The sequence below is a fragment of the Limulus polyphemus genome, unplaced genomic scaffold, assembly GCF_000517525.1.
Source record: "Limulus polyphemus unplaced genomic scaffold, Limulus_polyphemus-2.1.2 Scaffold3154, whole genome shotgun sequence".
Classification (NCBI taxonomy): domain Eukaryota; kingdom Metazoa; phylum Arthropoda; class Merostomata; order Xiphosura; family Limulidae; genus Limulus; species Limulus polyphemus.
This window is the reverse complement of record NW_013668764.1, coordinates 46,981-67,315: the sequence shown is the minus strand read 5'-3', so window position 1 is coordinate 67,315 and position 20,335 is coordinate 46,981. Positions and strand designations below refer to the sequence as shown.

Sequence of the window (20,335 nt, the reverse complement as noted above, 5' to 3'; positions counted from 1 at the left end):
GAATATATCATATTACTACATTTACTGTATATTTGGGATCATTGTCTTGGTGAACGTCAATCTTCGCTCGATGAATCATGTCACTGAGGGAATGAATGTCATAATGGATCAGAATTTGACTGTACTTGGCAGCAGTCAGGGTGCCATTAATTTTGCATAGATCACCGACTCTATTGGCTAGGGTTTAGCTCCAAACTTGTAAGGAATCTCCACCATGCTTCACTGTTGATGTTGTATATAGAATATGATACCGTTCTCCTCTGCGTGTCAAATAAGCTGTCGGTCATTGTTGCTGAATCATTTGAATTTTGATTCATCCATGAAGGGCACACGTCTCTGGCTTTTATCATTCCACACTTTTTGGTCCGATTCCCATTTAATTTGGTAACCTCTTATTGTAGTGTTTCTCAAGCAGCTACACGTCCATTGAAACCACATCGTCCGATGTGTATGTTCCTATTCTGAAGATAACATTTTCACCTATATTTAAAGCAAAGTCGTTGAAAAATTCGGCACTCGACCATTATCTGTCCTATAAAGAACGTACTCTAAGATACTACTTTTATCTAAGATATTACTTTTGGAGAGTATCGTTTCTATCTTCTCCATTGCTATTATTAACAGTACCAATTTCATGTAATCTCCCCAGTCTCTTGCACGTAGCTCCTACTGAAACCTGGATTTGCTACAATATTTCGCATATGGTATACACCGGCATTTCAGTCCTGGGAACAAATCACACTGCTAGTACTGGGCATAGTATAACTGCCTGTACCTTTACAGGTTTTAACAGCCATGACACTTTGTAATTAGATGGATGACAAACACAACCAATCGTAGTATAAATTGTCATCACGTGATTGTGCTCTGGTGCAGTCCATTTTCACACAATAAAGGGGTGACATTCCTTTAGTGTTTGCCTTTTATACTTTTTTTTGTCCTCGCTGTTTCCATAATTATTTTCTATTCTGAACTGTTTATTTAAAACATTTTAAATAGCGATGGTGAAACATCTATGTACGATTTATTTAATCTCAGTAACTTTGCTAATTCAATATTTATTTCATTTAATCGCGTTATTGACGCGTTCAACTGCGTACTGAGAACATAACCAACTTTTTCTCTGTATATTTCTCTAGCCTATTCATTTCTGCATGTTTACCCCTCGTTTCCACTTTTAATTCCTAAACTTAATCCTCCAATCCAATTATATGTGTTCCTTCATCAGTTGACGTATTAGAATCTAACATTTTCAATTCTCTTATGAAATATACTTAGGCCTAAATTGAGACGAATAATAAATAAACCACAAGCAAACGTCTCTCTCACAACTTACTGCAGTTGACGGGAAACAGTCGTACACGAGAATGTTGTGGGTTTGAGCACCTGGTGTCGCTTTTATAAATTAATAATTAATTCAACTTTCTTGTAGTCTGTTCATGATTGATTATTTTGTTACTCATATGTGTAATGTATATAGTGTAAATATAGTTGAGGGTTTTGTGACACATACGCACATATATATATATATACAATATTATATTCGTTAATATGTACGTTATTTATTACAACATTATTTGCATATATGTTTATAACCTGTATATATTTACACCCTATATACCTGTTACGACAGCGGAAGTCGTACGACGCTGGGAGCTTGCGCTGGAGTTCTAGAAAGATCGAGAAACCTGTCGAACGTCCTAGCGTTTGCTAGACGCGCGCTTTTATTGTATATAAGTGCGGCAAATAAAGCGAGAGAATTAATTGGAATTGGAATCGCAGATAGAGAGATTTACGGTGCCTACCGCCCGCTTTACTCAACTATCCGAGTCTATATCTCCAGTAAAGCGCGTGAATCGTTGTGAATTATAGCGTGTGTTTAAGTTAAAGTGACTGTGGAAATTAAGTGTATTACAAAGTTTGTAACGAGAAAGAATAAACAAGTTTTATTTAAGAAGGGACTTGTATCCCTGAAGTTTCTCGGAAAGAATTTCTACCGAAAATTAACAAACGAACAGAGACGTAACATATTTATTTATACATGTCTCTATAAAGAACAGAATTCAATAATGATAATATTTTAGGCACACAAATTTCGAATACTCAAACAAAACCTTACCAATTTCCTGCAACAAAATATATCAATCGATATATGTTATTAGGTGCTTCTTTGTTGACATATCTTATAAGGTCATGATAACGTATCTCAAACAAATACCACTCAAGTATTCCTATAACACTGATATATCGGACGTATTTATTTAGGTATATTGTTATAAAGCAAGAGGGCGCGAGAATATGGTAATAATGTTGACATTTAGTAAGCTAGCAACGCTGTTTACGAGACGTTTTCACCGTATACAATTTCAGTTAAATCGATTGTTTGATCTGAATCGACCTGCAGTCTTCGTTCTTCAGCGGAAGTGAAGAAAATGTGGGCGAGCTTACTTACCATAATCTTCTTTTCGTTTCGTTCTTTTATTATTATTATTATTATTGAGTTTGCGATTGTTGTATTTTCTACGTGTTTTAAATAATCAAAATGACAGCAAATAAACACGAAGGTGATCGGTGATCGAAAATAAGTGTGTATATTACTTCAACGTTTCTGTTGTTGTTTGTCTGGAGTGAATGTTGATATTACGTGATGAGCGTTAAACTTTTGTGTTGTTGTTTGTCTGGAATGAATGTTGATATTACGTGATGAGCGTTAAACTTTTGTGTTGTTGTTTGTCTGGAATGAATGTTGATATTACGTGATGAGCGTTAAACGTTTGTGTTGTTGTTTGTCTAGAGTGAATGTTGATATTACGTGATGAGCGTTAAACGTTTGTGTTGTTGTTTGTCTAGAGTGAATGTTGATATTACGTGATGAGCGTTAAACGTTTGTGTTGTTGTCTAGAGTGAATGTTGATATTACGTGATGAGCGTTAAACTTTTGTGTTGTTGTTTGTCTAGAGTGAATTTTGATATTACGTGATGAGCGCTAAACGTTTGTGTTGTTGTTTGTCTAGAGTGAATGTTGATATTACGTGATGAGCGTTAAACGTTTCTGTTGTTGTTTGTCTAGAGAATGTGGATATTACGTGATGAGCGTTAAACGTTGGTGTTGTTTGTCTAGCGTGAATGCTGCTATTACTTTACGAATGTTAAACGTTTGTGTTGTTGTTTGTCTGGAGTGAATGTTGATATTTGTGTTGTTAACGTTTGTGTTGTTGTTTGTCTAGAGTGAATTTTGATATTACGTGATGAGCGTTAAACGTTTGTGTTGTTTGTCTAGAGTGAATGTTGATATTACGCGATGAGCGCGTGGCTTACCTTCTGGAATTTTCTTGCAAGTATAGTAAAAATATTAAACGTATAAGTAAAGAGCTAGTTGTTGAGATTGTTGATCGATTATTGAGTTAGCGAGTTTGTTAGTCGGAGTGTCTGTTTCTTAAATTTGTTACGATAAGTTTTCAGTTGAGTATTAGAGATATAATAAGTATCCTACTTACGAGTAAATTTGTAAGTGGCACGTTTATTGATGCGTTATTTATTTATAAAGTTACGCATACCATTACTTACGTGGAACTTGTAGAACTTGAAAGTCAAGAAATAAAACGCTATCGTTATCAATAAATGGACTGAACTTTGCACACTTCTTTTTATCGAACAATTCAAAAAGAACCCACCCAACTAGAGAAACCGTTAGAAAAATATGTTGGAAAATTAATTTTATATTAAAATTTTATTTTGCGACGTTTGTCAAGTCTTATTAACGTGTACTTTATTTATTATAACAAATAATCCTAAAGCTAATCCATCGAAGAATTATGTTGAATTCAACAACAGGATAAAATATTCGTATTGAAAACTAGATGTACTTCCTTGGGGTCCCCGAAAGTTTTCTGTTTCAAGAATAAATAAAACCATTTTAAGAGTAACAGATGTTTTTATTTCTTGCTTTTCAAGTTCATATGTCATTCTGTGTTGTATAATTCTTCTCGTGTTTCCTGGCAGGCGCACGTTCTACTGACATCACGACAGTACAAATTGCAACGTTAAGCGTTCCTTATGCGACGTCATTTTAGTGTCTACTGACTGACAGACAACATACTACTGTATAGTGGTACGATTGGTTAAAACAGGTGACCTAAAACATAGATTTTAACAAGAGCAGTTACGATAGTATCTTAAGCTCACAAAAACAATATTTGGGAATTGTTACAAAACGTTAACCCACAAATATATTTCTCTGAAAAAAATAAATAAATACATTTTGATGAATCTTTTTAAACTGAGTCGTTTTGTTTAACTTGAATGAGCTGAGAGTATAATTAACGGTAATTAAAGTAATTTTGGAACACAATACGTGTAGAACGTGATTATTCTCTGACAGTATTTTAACCCTCATTATTAACGAGTTAATTAAATCGCATTTTAATTTATTTTTTAACAGTACTTAGTGTTCATATTTTACCTTGACATTACCAAGGATTATTGGTGAGGTTTGTATTCCACCGGTGAAAATTTGTGAAGAATATAGAAACTGAAATAACACTGTTTTTTTGTATGTATATGTGAAACCCTGTAATGGGCTTGTTAAGAATAAAGTGTCAAAAAATTAGTAATATCAATAGTTTCATTGTTAACTCTAAACACAATCTCTATATTAATACATTACACAACACCCAAATTAACACTATTATTGTCGTATGTTTTTAATATTCAAATAATAACAATAAATATAGTCTTAGAAGTTACTAAGGTAATTTTGAATTGTATTGTTTAAAAAGTTTTGATTTCTGATACTGTAGGCTTAACCGTACTTCGTTTTTACTATACAGACATAGAATAAATAATAGTTCAAGGTCGTTGACAAAACAGTCATGCCGTGTCCAAGGTCGATTATGCACTTCTGTCATTGCCTTCCAGTTATCCAAGTCCAGGTGGCTCCTTTACGGTCAAGGATTTCTGTAGGATAAGAACGGTTAGCCGGATAAACTCTCAAGCGACTCTGTAAAAAAAAAAATATTGACATTTGTGTATATTATAAAGGAAAATAAGTCCTAGAAATACTTGTTAAACACTAATCAGAATATCATTTGATTTCTACAAACTTCTACTAATGCCAAATAAGATACCGGTTTTTGCCACGTATCTGGTCACCCTTGAATTTTGCCACATATTATTCAAAATTGGTAGTAGCAAATTGAATTTATTAAAAGGTTCAGTATAATGTCTATTTATTCGTACATTTTAACCTTACTGATTGTCTTATTATTAGACTCTGGTTTAATCAAATTCGCCCTATCTCGACGGTTGATGTGAACAGTCAAAAGAATATTCTGTTAAAAGTGTGGTAGCAGATGTTTCATGCAGATCCTTTTGGACATATTACAGTCTCAATTCCCACCTGGCGTCGGTATGACATTTAACAGACATAGAAAGCAGCCTTGATGTACGCATATTAACTACATTTTGAGGCCAAATCAAGTCATCGTTAGGCTTAACCTCCAACTAGAGATTATATCATGTACATGTACACTAATTCAAGAAAGCGACTGATTACAATTCAATTGTAATGTGTACCCTGAACTGTGAGTGTCGTTGCATGATTAATTTTACAGTGAGGAAACAGAAGACAGACATTTCGTTCCGTATCTATAGCAACTGAAAAGTTTAAGTTGATGATATACGGACTTCTGTGTGAGACGTATAAAAAAAAATCAAAGGTCATTGAAAATTCGATAAAGGCAATTTGTGCACAAATTTTAAAAGTAAAAAACAGGAACAAAGGTTAAAATGGACAATAAAAACTGCCAACGTTAACAGACTACGTGTTAGGCAGCTTTACGCAGAAACATGTTGTCTTTTATTGTTGGCAGTCGGTCAAAATAAAGATATATCTTTTCAATGTTGTTCTTGCTTTTAATATCAAAGGTCATTACTGTTATTGTGAGTTGTAAGGAGTCTTAAGCGCATTAATACGATGCCCATCTAGATAAAACTTTCTCTGAACTTTTGGATTGCCCCCTCCTCACATCTTTAACTCGAGCGAAGGCAGCTACCTAGTCAACAGAACCCACCGCCATCTCTTGTGATACTCTATAATAAAATAGTGGGATTTGATCGTCAGTCATATATCTTACAACATACTCACGGCCCCAAAGTGCGGAGCGGTATTCGTTCGGCAAAGGGACTTGAATCTTGGACCCACAATAAAGCCTCAGGGCAACGTCTAGCCCCGTAAGTTATGGGATTTTTGTCACTTTATGATTACCACTACCGTTAATGTGATATTGTTTAAATTCTGTACTTGGAAAGAAACAAACTTTATTTTAATGGTGGCTCTGATTATGGCTCAGTTTAGTAAAACTGTGGGCATATTGGAAAGGTAAGTCTTTGTAATCATTGTAAGGGTACATATAATGATATATTTTTGTTTAAATTTCAATGGGCCTGGTGATTGAGACGCTCGAGTTTGTTTGAAGTTAAGCACAAAGCTACACAAAGGGCTATCAATGCTCTGCCCACCACGGGTATCGAAACCCGGTTTCTAGCGTTGTAAGTTCGCAGACATTCCGCTGTGCCACTGGGGAGGGGGGGGCTCGCGGGTTCGTATTCCCGTGCATGCTTGCTCTTTCAGCTGTGGGAGGCGTTATAAAGTGACAGTCAGTTCCATTATTTCTTGGTAAAAGAGTAGCCCAAGAGTTGACCGTGGGTGGTATTGACTAGCTGCTTTCCATCTAGTCTTACACTGTTAAATTAGGGGCGGCTAGCGCAGATAGGCCTCGTTTAGCTTTGCGGGAAATTAGAAAAAAAAAAAAAGATCTTACATTCTTTTCCTTTCTCATCTTCTTGATACAAACAACCAGCCAACTTCCGGCTACAACCAAAAGGCTAATTCCTATTCCGCCACTCAGACAGGAAAATACACCAATCATGGCGTTAAATGCCAGTTGATAGTTTTCCGATTTTGTCCGGGAAGCTATAGAGTAAATTGTGTACTGTTAAAATAATCAACACTTGAAAGTATAATCAATAACAAATAAACTCCAACATTATCTTTTTTTTTCTAGGGCTCAAAGTAAATCTGAAAGGTTGTTTAATTTTAAAGTATAACGACAAAAACACAAAGAAGTGGGTAAAATCACTGTAAGGCCTAAACTGTGGGGGATTTACTAATCACTGTAAGGCCTAAACTGTGGGGAATTTACTCATTCCTTAAAAACATTTTGTTTTCATTTTAAAAACTATTAAAAAACAGGTAAGGAAAATGTTGATTTTACTGTTATCACTTGTGAAAATTATGTTCATGTGAAGTGGCGGGGAGCCACAAGAGAAACTTTGCTGAGTTAGTGGGGCGCCACTATTTCAAGTTTGGAAAACACTGCTGTAAGAGAAATGCAACCCAGGCCTGCGATGGTTTTATTGTCTTGAACTTTTACATGTTCTACAGTAATTCCTGTACGCTGAATCTGAAAGTGATATCCATTTTTCTCCATCACGTACAGATTTTTTACAAAACGTCATATGTACTTTTATATAAGTGAATCACTTTCATTGAAATCGGGTCACATTTTGTTATGCTTAAAATGTTGACAGCCACTGGATATAGATTTCTCTAGACCAATCGCGACGTGAGAGGCTTATCGGTCCTTCTAGAACCCACGAGAAACACACGTAACAACAAAAAAATGTTCATTGTGGTAAACAAAATAATAACTTGATCAAAGTAAAAGTTTTTCTTTCTTTCCGATTCGTAAAAAAATCCTCACGCGATATAAAAAATGAATATTATTTTCGAAATCTGCGTAACTGAATTATGGAAAACCCGTTATTAAAACCAAAACAACTTTTATGAAATTTAAATTCACGGAAATTCACGGTAATCAAAGGATCAAGGTTTTGGCCAAATCATGTACATCGGGACCTGTTAAGTTGTTTACAACATGAACACATGGAATAATAAAGTACAGTATAATATACTAATATTACAGTTTCACGCGGTATTATAACTTAAGCCTAAACTTGTGAAGTCGTAACATCAACTAAGTTTTTTTTATACATATATTTACAAGATATGGTATAGCCAAGTCCTTATGATGAATATCTGTATGTAGGTTTTTGTAAATTGATCAGAGTAAACAAAATACAAATCAAAATATATCATATCACTTGATATTTGTTATTTCACACTTCGTTAAAAAATCTACTATACTGCAAAATCTCAATTCATCAGAACAATAACCCGACAACTTACTGAAGAAGAAAAGTACTTTCCCAAAGGTCTGGGGTTCTTGAAGTTAGATTTTTTGATACTTAGGAATTTGATTAGGATCTGATTTTCACTTATCACTTTGACCTAGCCCAGTATGAGCAGCGAAAGTTGTTAAAATTCATTCTCTACAGAATAGTTTCAAATTTGCTTTATAGTGGATACTGGATATTTTTTTTGTTGGATATACCGTATTGTATTGGCCCGATTATAAGGCGAAGTTTTTTTTTATTAATAATCAGGCTATAAAATTCATAGTCGCCTTATAATCCCGGTAGACCACGGGCTACTTTCCCCTACTCTAACCAAGAAATTTCGTTCATTCTTACGCCCATAACTCGAACTCTAATTACCAAAAACGTAATATTTGTTAGATGAACTGGTGAGTGGATGGGAAAGACGATTTTCTTGTTAGAAATAATTGTCACCACGGTTGTTGATTTGGAAATTTGCCTAGTTATTGTTTACATCATGAGAGAAGGGTGATACACGTTTGAACAAAACTATCCAATTATCAACAATTGTACTTGACTTCGTTTGTTAATTTTCAGGTCCGTCATGGTAACGAGATCATTCAAATACACCAATGATTTGAGGTGATCCCACAGCCAAAATGTCTGCTAAATACGCGATTCCTGAGGCTGGGTGTAGCCCAGTAGTTAGCGTACATAAACATTCAAGGTTTGAGCTACAGTATGCTGTTGTATGTTAAACACTTTCAGTTGCGAAGGCATTAAAACTATGACAATCAATCGCACTGTCAGGGTAAAGAGTAGCCGCCTAAGCGGCAGTTGCTACTGACTGGTTGCCCTCATTCTTAATGACAGTTTTAAATTAGGAATGGCGTAGCTGTTTAGCCCATGTTTCACATAAGGTGCTATTCTGGTTGAAAATATCCAACAGTCGATTCTCAGAGTCTGAGCAATGTCGTGACGGAATGCGGTCGTATTAGATGACTCTTATCAGCTTCCAATAGAAATAAGCATACAGTTAAGTCACTCAACTGGTATGAAATACAAATTAACGGAACACAGTGTGAGAAGGAAAGGGAACGACCGGTCTTGTTGAGTTAAAGCTAGCTTCAAATATCTCATCATTAGACCCTCACGGATTTGTAACTGTTCTTCATCCTTTGGTCTGTTAAAGGTGTCGACCGAAATCATGGATGACATTCGATGTGCATACGATGAGCCAATATAGATGTATTTACCGGCCTTACTGCCGTGTGTTATGTTAATTCTTGTGACGTATCCAACAAACACTCTTTAACACAGATAGAGTATCAAAACTTTGGCAATTGAAAATATGAATGTTATAACATTTGTTGTAATAGTTTGTTTGGGAGAAGGATTCAAGCGCTTACAGATAGCCTATTAGTAGCTGTTCTTAAAGGCAGAATTAAATATGGCATGTTTCCTGCTGATTTCATACAAGCCTTTATGCAAATTTCATTTTTAGCACTGGAATTACTTTCCAAGCGTCTCACTAGTTAAGCTACCAAAGGTTAGAGCTCTCTGATCATTAGAATGCTCGCCCTTTCAGCCGTGAGGGCGTTATAATGTGTCAGTCGGTCACACTATTCGTTGTTAGAGAGTAGCCCAAGAGTCGTCGGTGGGTTGTGTCGAATAACTTTTTTCCCTCTAGCCTACCATTCTCGAGTACTTTGCGCAAATTTCAAAAAACAAATAAGCACATTCTGGTAAGTAGGGTTCGAGTTACAGACGTTAAAGTAGGTGAGGTAATTTTATATTAATTCTTCATCTTATATTATTATCACATACCAGTAACTTGGCTGCATATTCCCTTAAACCACCGTTCGTACAGCATTTCTAAGAATCCTTCTTCCTTCAGCTTGAGGATACCAAGGCTGAACTTTTCCTCGTAGGGGGAGTCTTTCTGCAGACCAAAGCCGTAGTTTTGCTATGTTTAAGAAATAACAATATACTCGGAGTTCGCTTTAAATTATTAAGTCCTGTATTATGAATTAACGCAGTGCCTAGTACTCCACGTTATTACAGACAGTTTGTATGTTAGTAATTAAACACAAAGCTACACAATGGGCTATGTGTGCTCTTCCCACCACGAGTATCGAAACTCGGATTCTAGCGTTGTAAGTCCGCAGTAACAAAATCTTTGTTTCTTTATAAAAAAAAATGCTAGAAACCGGGTTTCGATACCCGTGGCGGATTTGGCACATCAATATACAGAAAGAAAGACGTCTACTGGACTCCTTACACAATTTGACGTCTTTTAACTTACTTTGACACAAACATCGTTACAATAAATATATTCCACCGCTAGGTGGCGAAATAAACTCACAAAAATAACTTTCTTACAGGTGCGAAAAGTCCAATAGTTTCGGTGTTACATGGCTCCTGCTGGGCTGCGAAGTCTAACACGGGAGAATCAAAAATGAAAGCATATCGACCAGGATCACCTAGTTAGTGTAAATATAGGAAATTATTTAAATGTATCATTATTGCTTGTAAACTAACCAAAAAGTATTTGATTTTATACACTGATAGTTGTGATACTTAATTAAACATTTTATACTTGTAATTTTGATTTTTGAAAACCAAAACGAGCCAAACAATAAAATAAACTATCAATCGATTTTCGGCCATACATGGTGCTCGACTCCGAATTTGCGGGTCGTGGGTTCTAACCCCGTCACCGAACATCACCCTTTCCGCCGTGGTAGCGTTGTAATATTACGGTAAATCCTATTTGGTGCTGTTGATCAACTGTTTTCCTTCTAGTCTATCTAGGGACGACTAACAAAGATAGCTCTCGAGTTGCTTTGCGCGTAATTGAAAAGATAAACAATAAGTTTGTTTATTATGGATTTCGCGCAAAGCTACACGAGGATTATCTGCGCTAGCCGTCCCTAATTTAGCAGTGTAAGACTAGAGGGAAGGCAGCTAGTCTTGGGTTACTCTTTTACCAACGAATAGTGGGATTGACCGTCACATAATAGCGCCCCCACGGCTGAAAGGGCGAACATGTTTGGTGTGATGGGGATTCGAACCCGCGACCCTCAGATTGGGAGTCGAACGCCCTAACCACCTGGCCATGCCGGGCCCCGGGGACAGAGAGCAGATAACCAATTTTGTTGCTTTGCGCTAAAAAAAACAAAACTAAATGCCTTTTCTAATGATATGAACTTTAAATAATTAAATTTGTTGACAATGCCCTGGTCACATTCTGCAAAAAGCGCTAATGTTTTATTGGATATTTTTAATGTGATTTACCAACTTTTTTTACCCTGTTTCCCAGTGGCTAAGCCTTACGTCTGAGTGCTTATAACGTTAAAAATCGGGTTTTGATACACACGTTGGGCAGAGCACGGACAACTAATTTTGTAACTTTGCGCTTAACAACAAACAATTTTTATCCTACGTGTATTTTACTACTATGAATATCGTTTTTAATCGTTATATATTGATTTTTTTCTCTTTCAAAATATTCTGTATTTACAACTTTCGTCATTGATTTAACCCTATTATTGATAAAGACATTGGAGAAAAATCTTCAAATTGAAAAAAAAAAAAATGATACTTATAAATTTAAATCCCAACAGATGGCACTAAAATTTCCAATTTTTAACCATAAGAATAGCGGGAAGTTTCATGCTCACCTGCAGGTATAGATGAAGTTTGGCGCACTCTCTTGATGCCATCTCCAGCTGTATGTACGAAAGTATCTTTGTTCCTCATATTTTGGAAAGCGATTCGAAACAGCTCCATCTGGTGGGTAGCGAAGAATTCGTGTACTATAGAGTTTTCCACCGTTCCGTAGTCTATAGCACCTTGAGATACTAAATCCTCTATTGATTTGATTTCTAGAGATTTTATAAAAAATGATCAATGTTGTATTGATGGTTTTTCTGGAGCATAAAAAAATAATATTTAAAAATTATGTAAATACTTAAAAATACCATTACAATGGTGAGAAGGACTTTTGTGACTGTTTCTTTACTTTGTGACTGTATCTTTACTTTCTTTACTTTGTGACTGTTTCTTTACTTTGTGACTGTATCTTTACTTTCTTTACTTTGTGACTGTTTTTTTACTTTGTGACTGTTTTTTTTTACTTTGTGACTGTTTCTTTACTTTGTGACTGTATCTTTACTTTGTGACTGTTTTTTTTACTTTGTGACTGCTTTTTTTTACTTTGTGACTGTTTCTTTACTTTGTGACTGTATCTTTACTTTGTGACTGTTTTTTTATATTTATTAATCACTGGCGGAGGAATGCGCCACTCTTTCAATCTGTCCCAGTAACAAATATGTAAAAATAAGGAAAAAAAAATATTCTCAGGAAAAGCAGGGGAATGCATAAAATGTAATGCAGTATCGAAGAGCTTATAAGGTCCTAAGGCGAGCCTTTGACTCCGTCCAGAATGTGGAGCACATTTTCCCGATTCGCTCGGTTAGGTTTGTTTCGAATTTCGCGCAAAACTACAAGATGGCTATCTGCGCTAGCTATCCCTAATTTAGCAGTGGTAGACTAGAGGGAAGGCAGCTAGTCAACACCACCCATCGTCAACTCTTGGGCTACTTTTGTACCAACGAATAGTGGGATTAACCGCAGCTTTATAACGTCCCCACGGCTGAAAGGGCGAGCATGTTCGGTGTGACGGGATACGAACCCGCAACCCGCAGATTGCGAGTCGAGCGCTCTAACCACCAGGCCATGCCGGGCCCGCTTCGCTCGGTCAAAGAAACCTTAGGCCCACACTTTTATTTTGCCTTTTACACCTGTGTTATAATACATTTGTTGTTATATTTAGATCACATGTGACGGGTGATTTCAAAACATTACTTGAAGTATTGTTAAGCAAAGGACAACAATATTTCGCTCTCATCACGTTCTTTACCCTAACAGACAATTAAGTCTCAAGTTTTTCTCCGTCAACCACTTCCCACAGTGGCACAATGGTATGTCTGCGGACTTATACTGCTATAAACCGGGTTCCGATACCCGTGGTGGGCAGAGTACAGATAGCCCTTTGTGTAGCTTTGTGTTTAATAACATACAACAACTTCCGATAGTTTGAGTCTAAATAAATAAATTTCATTATAAATGTGTTTTCTTTTCACATTATCATAGTATGTTTTGTCAAAATTAAGGACTGTTTAAATTACGTTCATCTCAGATATTAAAGTTGATATTATAAAGAATTAATCATTAAAATGTTTCAGGATGTAAATATATTTGTTGATTTGAACCTGGGATACATGGGTTAAACAATAAGGTCAGAGACCCCAAGGTTGTTTTTAATTTTGAATTATTGACCATATGGAGGCAAACCAGTCGGCAGCACTCGTCGTCTACATATTTCTCTTGAATGAACAGCGGGATTGTCTATCAACAACACCTTCCGCCTAAATGGATGGTCACTTTTATAACATACCCATCACTGAAAGGGCAAGGTGCGTTCAATGGTATATCGCAGGTTCGAACCTTAAACCTTTCAGTCCGCAGCAGGGTATAGTTATGTTATTTTCAATTGCACTAATTGGACTTAGAGGAATCGGGTAGGTTCTGTAGATTAACAAGAGGTTCGCCAGGAAATGTATTAAAGAGCATATCCGAATTCTCCGTCCTCGACTGAGTTCGAAGAAAAGAAAGAGACTGAACAGAATATGTAAGACAGTAAAACAATCTTTATTTAACACCCAAAAACAATCTAAGGTAAACAAGTGTATTTCTTTGCGCCTTTACTTGAGAGCTCTGTAATAAATCTAATGAATCAAGATCTAACGCTACAAATTCTGTTCCTGACTGAGAAAACATAGCATTATATACAGAAAATGATAGTACCACTTCTCAGTGTACAGGCACCACCTACATGACTCTCACTGTAAGATAAAGAAAGTTATATCTTCGGAATATCAAATGACCAGCCAGTGGAAATGATTGCTAAATATTTCAATAATGCATGCCCCAGTTTATAGGAATCTCTCCCCTGACAAAGTTCATTTTGGTGGATATATAAAAAGTACATATTCTCTGTGTATGGAAATTTTGGATTTCTTTATTAAGTAGGGGGCAGGAAATACGTGTTACGCCTGCATACAGCATGCTGGCTACAAGGCCATGAAGCTGCAAGTAAGAACCCTTTAAGTTCTATGATAAACAGATTATTCTCTCAGTTAAATTTTAAGAGCTAATAATTTTGAAAGCGTACAGTTTTACACATTTTCAAAGGAAAGCAATGACAGTCTTAACTGTAAATAGATTTTAGAGTTATCTACTTACAGTACTGATAATAATTATGAAAAATCAATAGTGTTGCACATACAGGGGTCGCAAACAATGAGGAATTTAAACTAAATGGTCAACTTATTTTTACTGGAATACATTTTTACAATAAACACAAAATCAAATCAAATATGTTGTGTGGTGCACTAGTATTTTATATTTGCTTTAAATGTAGTAGTTTGTCTATGTATGCTTGTGAAACATTGCTCTACATATCCTATATTACTTTCTACAATTCAGCCAAATTGTTTCGATCCATACAAATGTTTTATTTTTCATATGTCTCATATAGTCTTGATATTCATATTGAGATTTTGTGCAGGCCAAGCCATAGTTGGAAGTGTTCTGTCATTCTCTTTTTTTCTTCTTCTAGGAATCGTTTCATGAGATTTGTTAGATGCTTTGGGCCACTCAATCATTACCTTCCTGGAAGATGAATCACTGTCCAATAGGTCTTGCTCCTGAGGAAATGATATGATGGATAATAATATGCCTGTACCTGCTAGTAATCAGGGTGCCATCAATTTTGTGTAGATTTTCAACATCCTTGACTGAGATGCAGTTTACACTTGTATTGGTCCAATCACTGTAGATGTTGTACATTTGCTAGTCCTCTCTCTGCCATTGAAAGAACTATTAATGATTGCTGAAAAACAATTTGAATTTTGAGTCATCTGTAAAGAGCACCCTTATCTAGCTTTGCTCATCCACTTGTTTGAAATCCAATGCTATTGTCAACTTTTTGGGTGTATATCTCTGTTGAGCAGTGTTCTTTTCAAGTGGCCAAACACCATTGAGGCTGCTTAATGTTCATGTTAGTCTTACTTTAACATTCATTCAGACTTGTACCTACAGCTGAGTCATTGGCAATATCTCTATTGAATTGTTTTATATATTGTAAAGAGAACACTTTGAGATACTAAAAATTACTCTTGTAAAGTTTGGGCTTTCTATCCCAACTACCTCTATTATCTTCAGGGGTTCCATACATCCCCTACTGAAACGTGAAATTGTGCCTCATCTTGTGGCATGGAGTAGCGTTCACCAGCCAAAATATTGACTTCTACGTATTGGTTACGTGGTATTTCTGTCCTAGGAGCTATGAATGCATTCACCACACTACTGATGGGAATAATATGACTGCCTGTACTGTTATATGTATTATGCTTGTATGACACTGTCTGATTGGTTGATAACAGCCAATAACTATCACCACTTGGTGCAGTTCATTTTTTTATATACAGTAGAGAGAAGAAATGTCATAATATTTGCATTTTATACCAATTTTATTCACTGTTTTCATAATTATTTCCAATACTGTATATGTAAGTGACACAGCGGTATGTCTGCAGTCTTACTATGCTAGATAGCCCATTATGTAGCTTTGTGCTTAACATCAAACCAAATATATATTTTTCGAGTGACATTTCACACTAATTTGAGCTTATCAAATTATCCTCTTTGATCACATTAAAAGTGACTTTGGAAATTTAATTACCAACTTCATCATTCAGTTGTACTTCAGGCCGTTTTATGAAATTACAAAAAAAAAGTTTACATTCGCTTTAATAAACAGTGCTGACATGATTACTTGTGTTTGGTAACAAAAACAACATTACATATTAATAGAATATTACAAATTTGTACGTACTTATAATCTTTCATGCGAGTCAGGATGCTACTAGTGTCTGTCTATTTTTAACTTACCAAATTATTCTCCTTTAGTCCACCTTATATTCAACGATCGAAATTCATCTATTTCTGTCTTTTACGTTTTCACATTTGAAGATGTTCTAGCAGTTCGGTCATCTTTTATTTAAGAGCTGGTTTTCTTACCTTAATGGCAACAGATTCTAACATTAGAAGATAAAATTCTTCCAGGATATGGAGGATGGCATAAAATAAAATAAAAAAAAACTAGAGGGAGACACAACACATTCGTTCAGGCGGTGGATGATAATACTGCTGGTGATGTAAGTTTTAACATCACAGTATATTTATTATTATTATTATTTGACAGCAGAGCTCTCTACTGGTTGATCCCTTTTTTATTTCATTGCGGAGCCTTCTATTGGTTGATCCCTTTTTTTATTTGACTGCAGAGACTTCTATTGGTTGACCCAATATATTCCTGTTTTAACTTCGAGTACGTAAACGCAAACACAAATAGCGAGGTATCCCGTGTTGGACTTTAGCGTTAAATACCCCTTTTTAGCCTATTCTAACAACATCCATTGAAATTCGATGACGAGGAACCCACTTTGAGATTCATAATGCTTAGAGACGGCTTGAATGGGTAACGAAGAAAAACTTTAATATAAGTTTAACATAACCTGATGATGATGGTGACAAAACCTTGTCGAAACCTTGTACATTTGCTGTTATATCAAACTTATATTAAAGTCTTTCTTCATTACCCATTCAAGCCGTCTCCAAGCATTATTAACACCCGTTGAACACCTCGCTACTGCTGTATGAGTTTACGTGCTTGAGATGCAACCAAAGGTATATTGGATTAACCATACACCAGAAGGCTCTACTGTCGAATACTATATTTAATATTTGTTTCTTTGTTGAACTTTACGCAGAGCCCACCCTAATTTTGAAGTAGTGGACTAGAGAGAAGGCAGCTAGTCAACATCACCCACCTCCAACGGCCCCAAATTGCGAAGCGCGATTTTATTTTGGCACCACGGAACCCCAGATCAACAATCTTCTCGCTTACTACTGGGCTGTGGGAATCAAATAATCTTGTGACATTAAAAGCTAGAACACTAGTAATAGTACTAACCACTATGTAAACGATGTTGTGTCTACATCCCTGGAAGAAATTACCAGAAGATGACTAAATTGTTACTACATCTACAATTGTGAAAATAAAAGTTTCTTTGTTGTTAAGCCCAATGAGCTGCCTATCTGTGCTGTGCCCACCATGAGTATTGAAACCCGGTTTTTAATGGTGTGAGCCGTTAGGCTTACCGCTGAGCCACTGGAGGGGTGCAGAAACGAACAGTACATAAACTTCGATAGTTGAATACTAGTAGCAATGCTTTATATAAATCAGTGCACTCGTAGTGTCTTTGTAGGCATAGCAATATTGTTCAGATCCTTGAAAGATTCAAGGGCCTTACTTCAACCTCATTTAACTTAACATGATGTAGATATACCCTTCCCTAACACAGTATTACACAGATCCTTCCGAAATACACAATACTTCCTGTGCATATACCCTTCCCTAACACACAGTACCGCACATACAAACTTCCCCAATACGCAATACTTCCTGTACACATACGTTGCCATAATACACATACCCTTCCCTAACACACAGTACCGCACATACAAACTTCCCCAATACACAATCCTTCCTGTACACATACGTTTCCATAACAGACATACCCTTCCCTAACACACAGTACCGCACATACAAACTTCCCCAATACGCAATACTTCCTGTACACATACGTTTCCATAATAGACATACCCTTCCCTAACACACAGTACCGCACATACAAACTTCCCCAATACACAATACTTCCTGTACACATACGTTGCCATAATACACATACCCTTCCCTAACACACAGTACCGCACATACAAACTTCCCCAATACACAATACTTCCTGTACACATACGTTGCCATAATACACAGTATATACATATTCTTCCCTAATACATAGTGTAGTACTAATACACGAGACTTCCTGTACACACACGTTTCCATAATACACATACCCTTCCCTAACACACAGTACCGCACATACAAACTTCCCCAATACACAATCCTTCCTGTACACATACGTTTCCATAATACACAGTATATACATATTCTTCCCTAATACATAGTGTAGTACTAATACACGAGACTTCCTGTACACACACGTTTCCCTTATGCACATATCCTTCCCTATACACAGTACTACAAACACCTTTCTCTAACACCCAGTATTACCTGTTACAAGGCGTTCTGCAGTGAAAACAGCAGCCAACTTAGCGGTGTAAGCAGAAATTAGTACAACGTTGGTGAACCACCAAACTCCGATGACAACACGGGCAGGGAAGTTGATGAACCCAGGGTCAATAGTCTAGAAATCGAAAGAAAATCTCTTTTATCCACACGGTCTTGTGTATTGTGACCAACTTCTAAAAGCAAAAAAAAAAAAAAAAAAGACAACAACAAAAACGAGCATTCTAGTTACAACCAAAATAAAGTGAAAAGGGAAGAAAGTTCGGTAATATCTAATGTCTATAAATATATATACACAACCGTTATCGGTCCTGGTTGTCAACTTATTGTCATAACGGATAGTGTCTGTGGAAATAGCACCCAAATGCGTTGGGGGGATATCAGACAAAATCCAAACGCTGATGTTAAGGGTACGAAGCTGAGTGCTTACCCCCCACGACGTCTCAGTTTCTACTGCTTTTCACTGTCTATAGCCAGTTGTGGAAAGGCAGTTACCCTTAAATTTCTTGAAGTAGAAATAAAAACCACCTTGACATTTCTAGTAATTAAACTCAAATATTTATCGTCTTAAACTTTGAATATAAAAATATCCATGTTAAAGATTTAATTATAAATCTAATTAAATTGAGGTTAAAATGTAATCGTATACCTACACTCCCTTCAGTATTGGAAATAAGATAAATCTTATATAGTAATTGATTTTAAACATAAAGCTCGGGATGATTTATATTTATCTTCCCTGATCCATAAAAAAGTATTCAAGAAGATATCTTCCCCATAAAATCGTCTCAACTTGTAGTCAGTTTTAAATATAATAAACCTATAGAACCTCTTCTCTTTAACTGTAAAAAAAATTAATTGAAGAATATAATCAAATAGAAGTTGACAACTTACCTTGTAACTGTAATAATAGTATAATAATAACTGTAATGATCTTTCATAATCGTATAGTTACAGGAAATTTAGAAGTTGTCGAAGATAAAGAATTACAATCAATATTAAAGAAAGGTACTAAATATAGAATTTTAAAACACGCAAAAAAAATGTGAAATCTTAGAAGACTGAGAGAATAATATTGATGAATATATTCTTGAAATAAGTGAACAATCCTATGTTTCTTTTTTTGAATGGGAATTATATTTTATTAATTCCGTAAAGAACCGATTAAGAACCTTAAACTTATCTCGATACGAATTAGATATCTCTTTCAATGTCTTTAAAAATGAAATAAATTCAAAAAAGAATTTCTTATTAACCCGATTGATAAAGCTGGCTGTAATTTTGGTTTTGTGTGTAAAAAAAGTTATATGCACAAATTTTGCTTAACGAAATTAATACCACGAGTACTTTTACTAAAAGTACTTTAAAGAAAAAATAACGTTATTACCAATTTAAAGAAGGATATTAAAAATGGAATATCCGTACAGATTATTCTTGTACGAATGTACCATTCTTATATTGGCCCGGCATGGCTAGGCGGTTAGGGTTCGAATCCCCGTCCCGCCAAACGTGCTCGCCCTTTCAGCCGTGGAGGCATTATAATGTGACAGTCAATCCCACTATTCGTTGGTAAAAGAGTAGCCCAAGAGTTGGCGGTGGGTGTTGATGACTAGCTGCCTTCCCTCTAGTCTTACAGGCCCGGCATGGCCAGATGGTTAAGGAGCTCGATTCGCAATCTGCGGGTCGTGGGTTCGAATCACGGTCCTACCAAACATGCTCGCCCTTTCAGCCGTGGGGGCGTTATAACGTGACGGTCAATCCCACTATTTGTTGGTAAAAGAGTGGCCCAAGAGTTGGCGGTGGGTGGTGATGACTAGCCGCCTTCTCTCTAGTCTTACA

The 20,335-nt window shown here is 36.0% G+C and overlaps 1 protein-coding gene across 1 annotated transcript in view; it reads right to left on the bottom strand.

Moving 5' to 3' along the window:
• Window positions 1-4,903: 4,903 nt before the first annotated feature.
• LOC106468764 (glutamate receptor ionotropic, NMDA 1-like) overlaps window positions 4,904-20,335 on the bottom strand; it is a gene marked incomplete at its 5' end in the record, with an annotated part of 32,964 nt that continues 17,532 nt past the window's right edge. Inside the window, 5 exons of the mRNA XM_022397127.1 lie at window positions 4,904-4,999; window positions 6,822-6,973; window positions 10,045-10,183; window positions 10,600-10,700; window positions 18,482-18,614. Of these exons, the coding sequence (XP_022252835.1) occupies window positions 4,904-4,999; window positions 6,822-6,973; window positions 10,045-10,183; window positions 10,600-10,700; window positions 18,482-18,614 (621 nt within the window). The remainder of the gene's footprint in view (window positions 5,000-6,821; window positions 6,974-10,044; window positions 10,184-10,599; window positions 10,701-18,481; window positions 18,615-20,335) is intronic.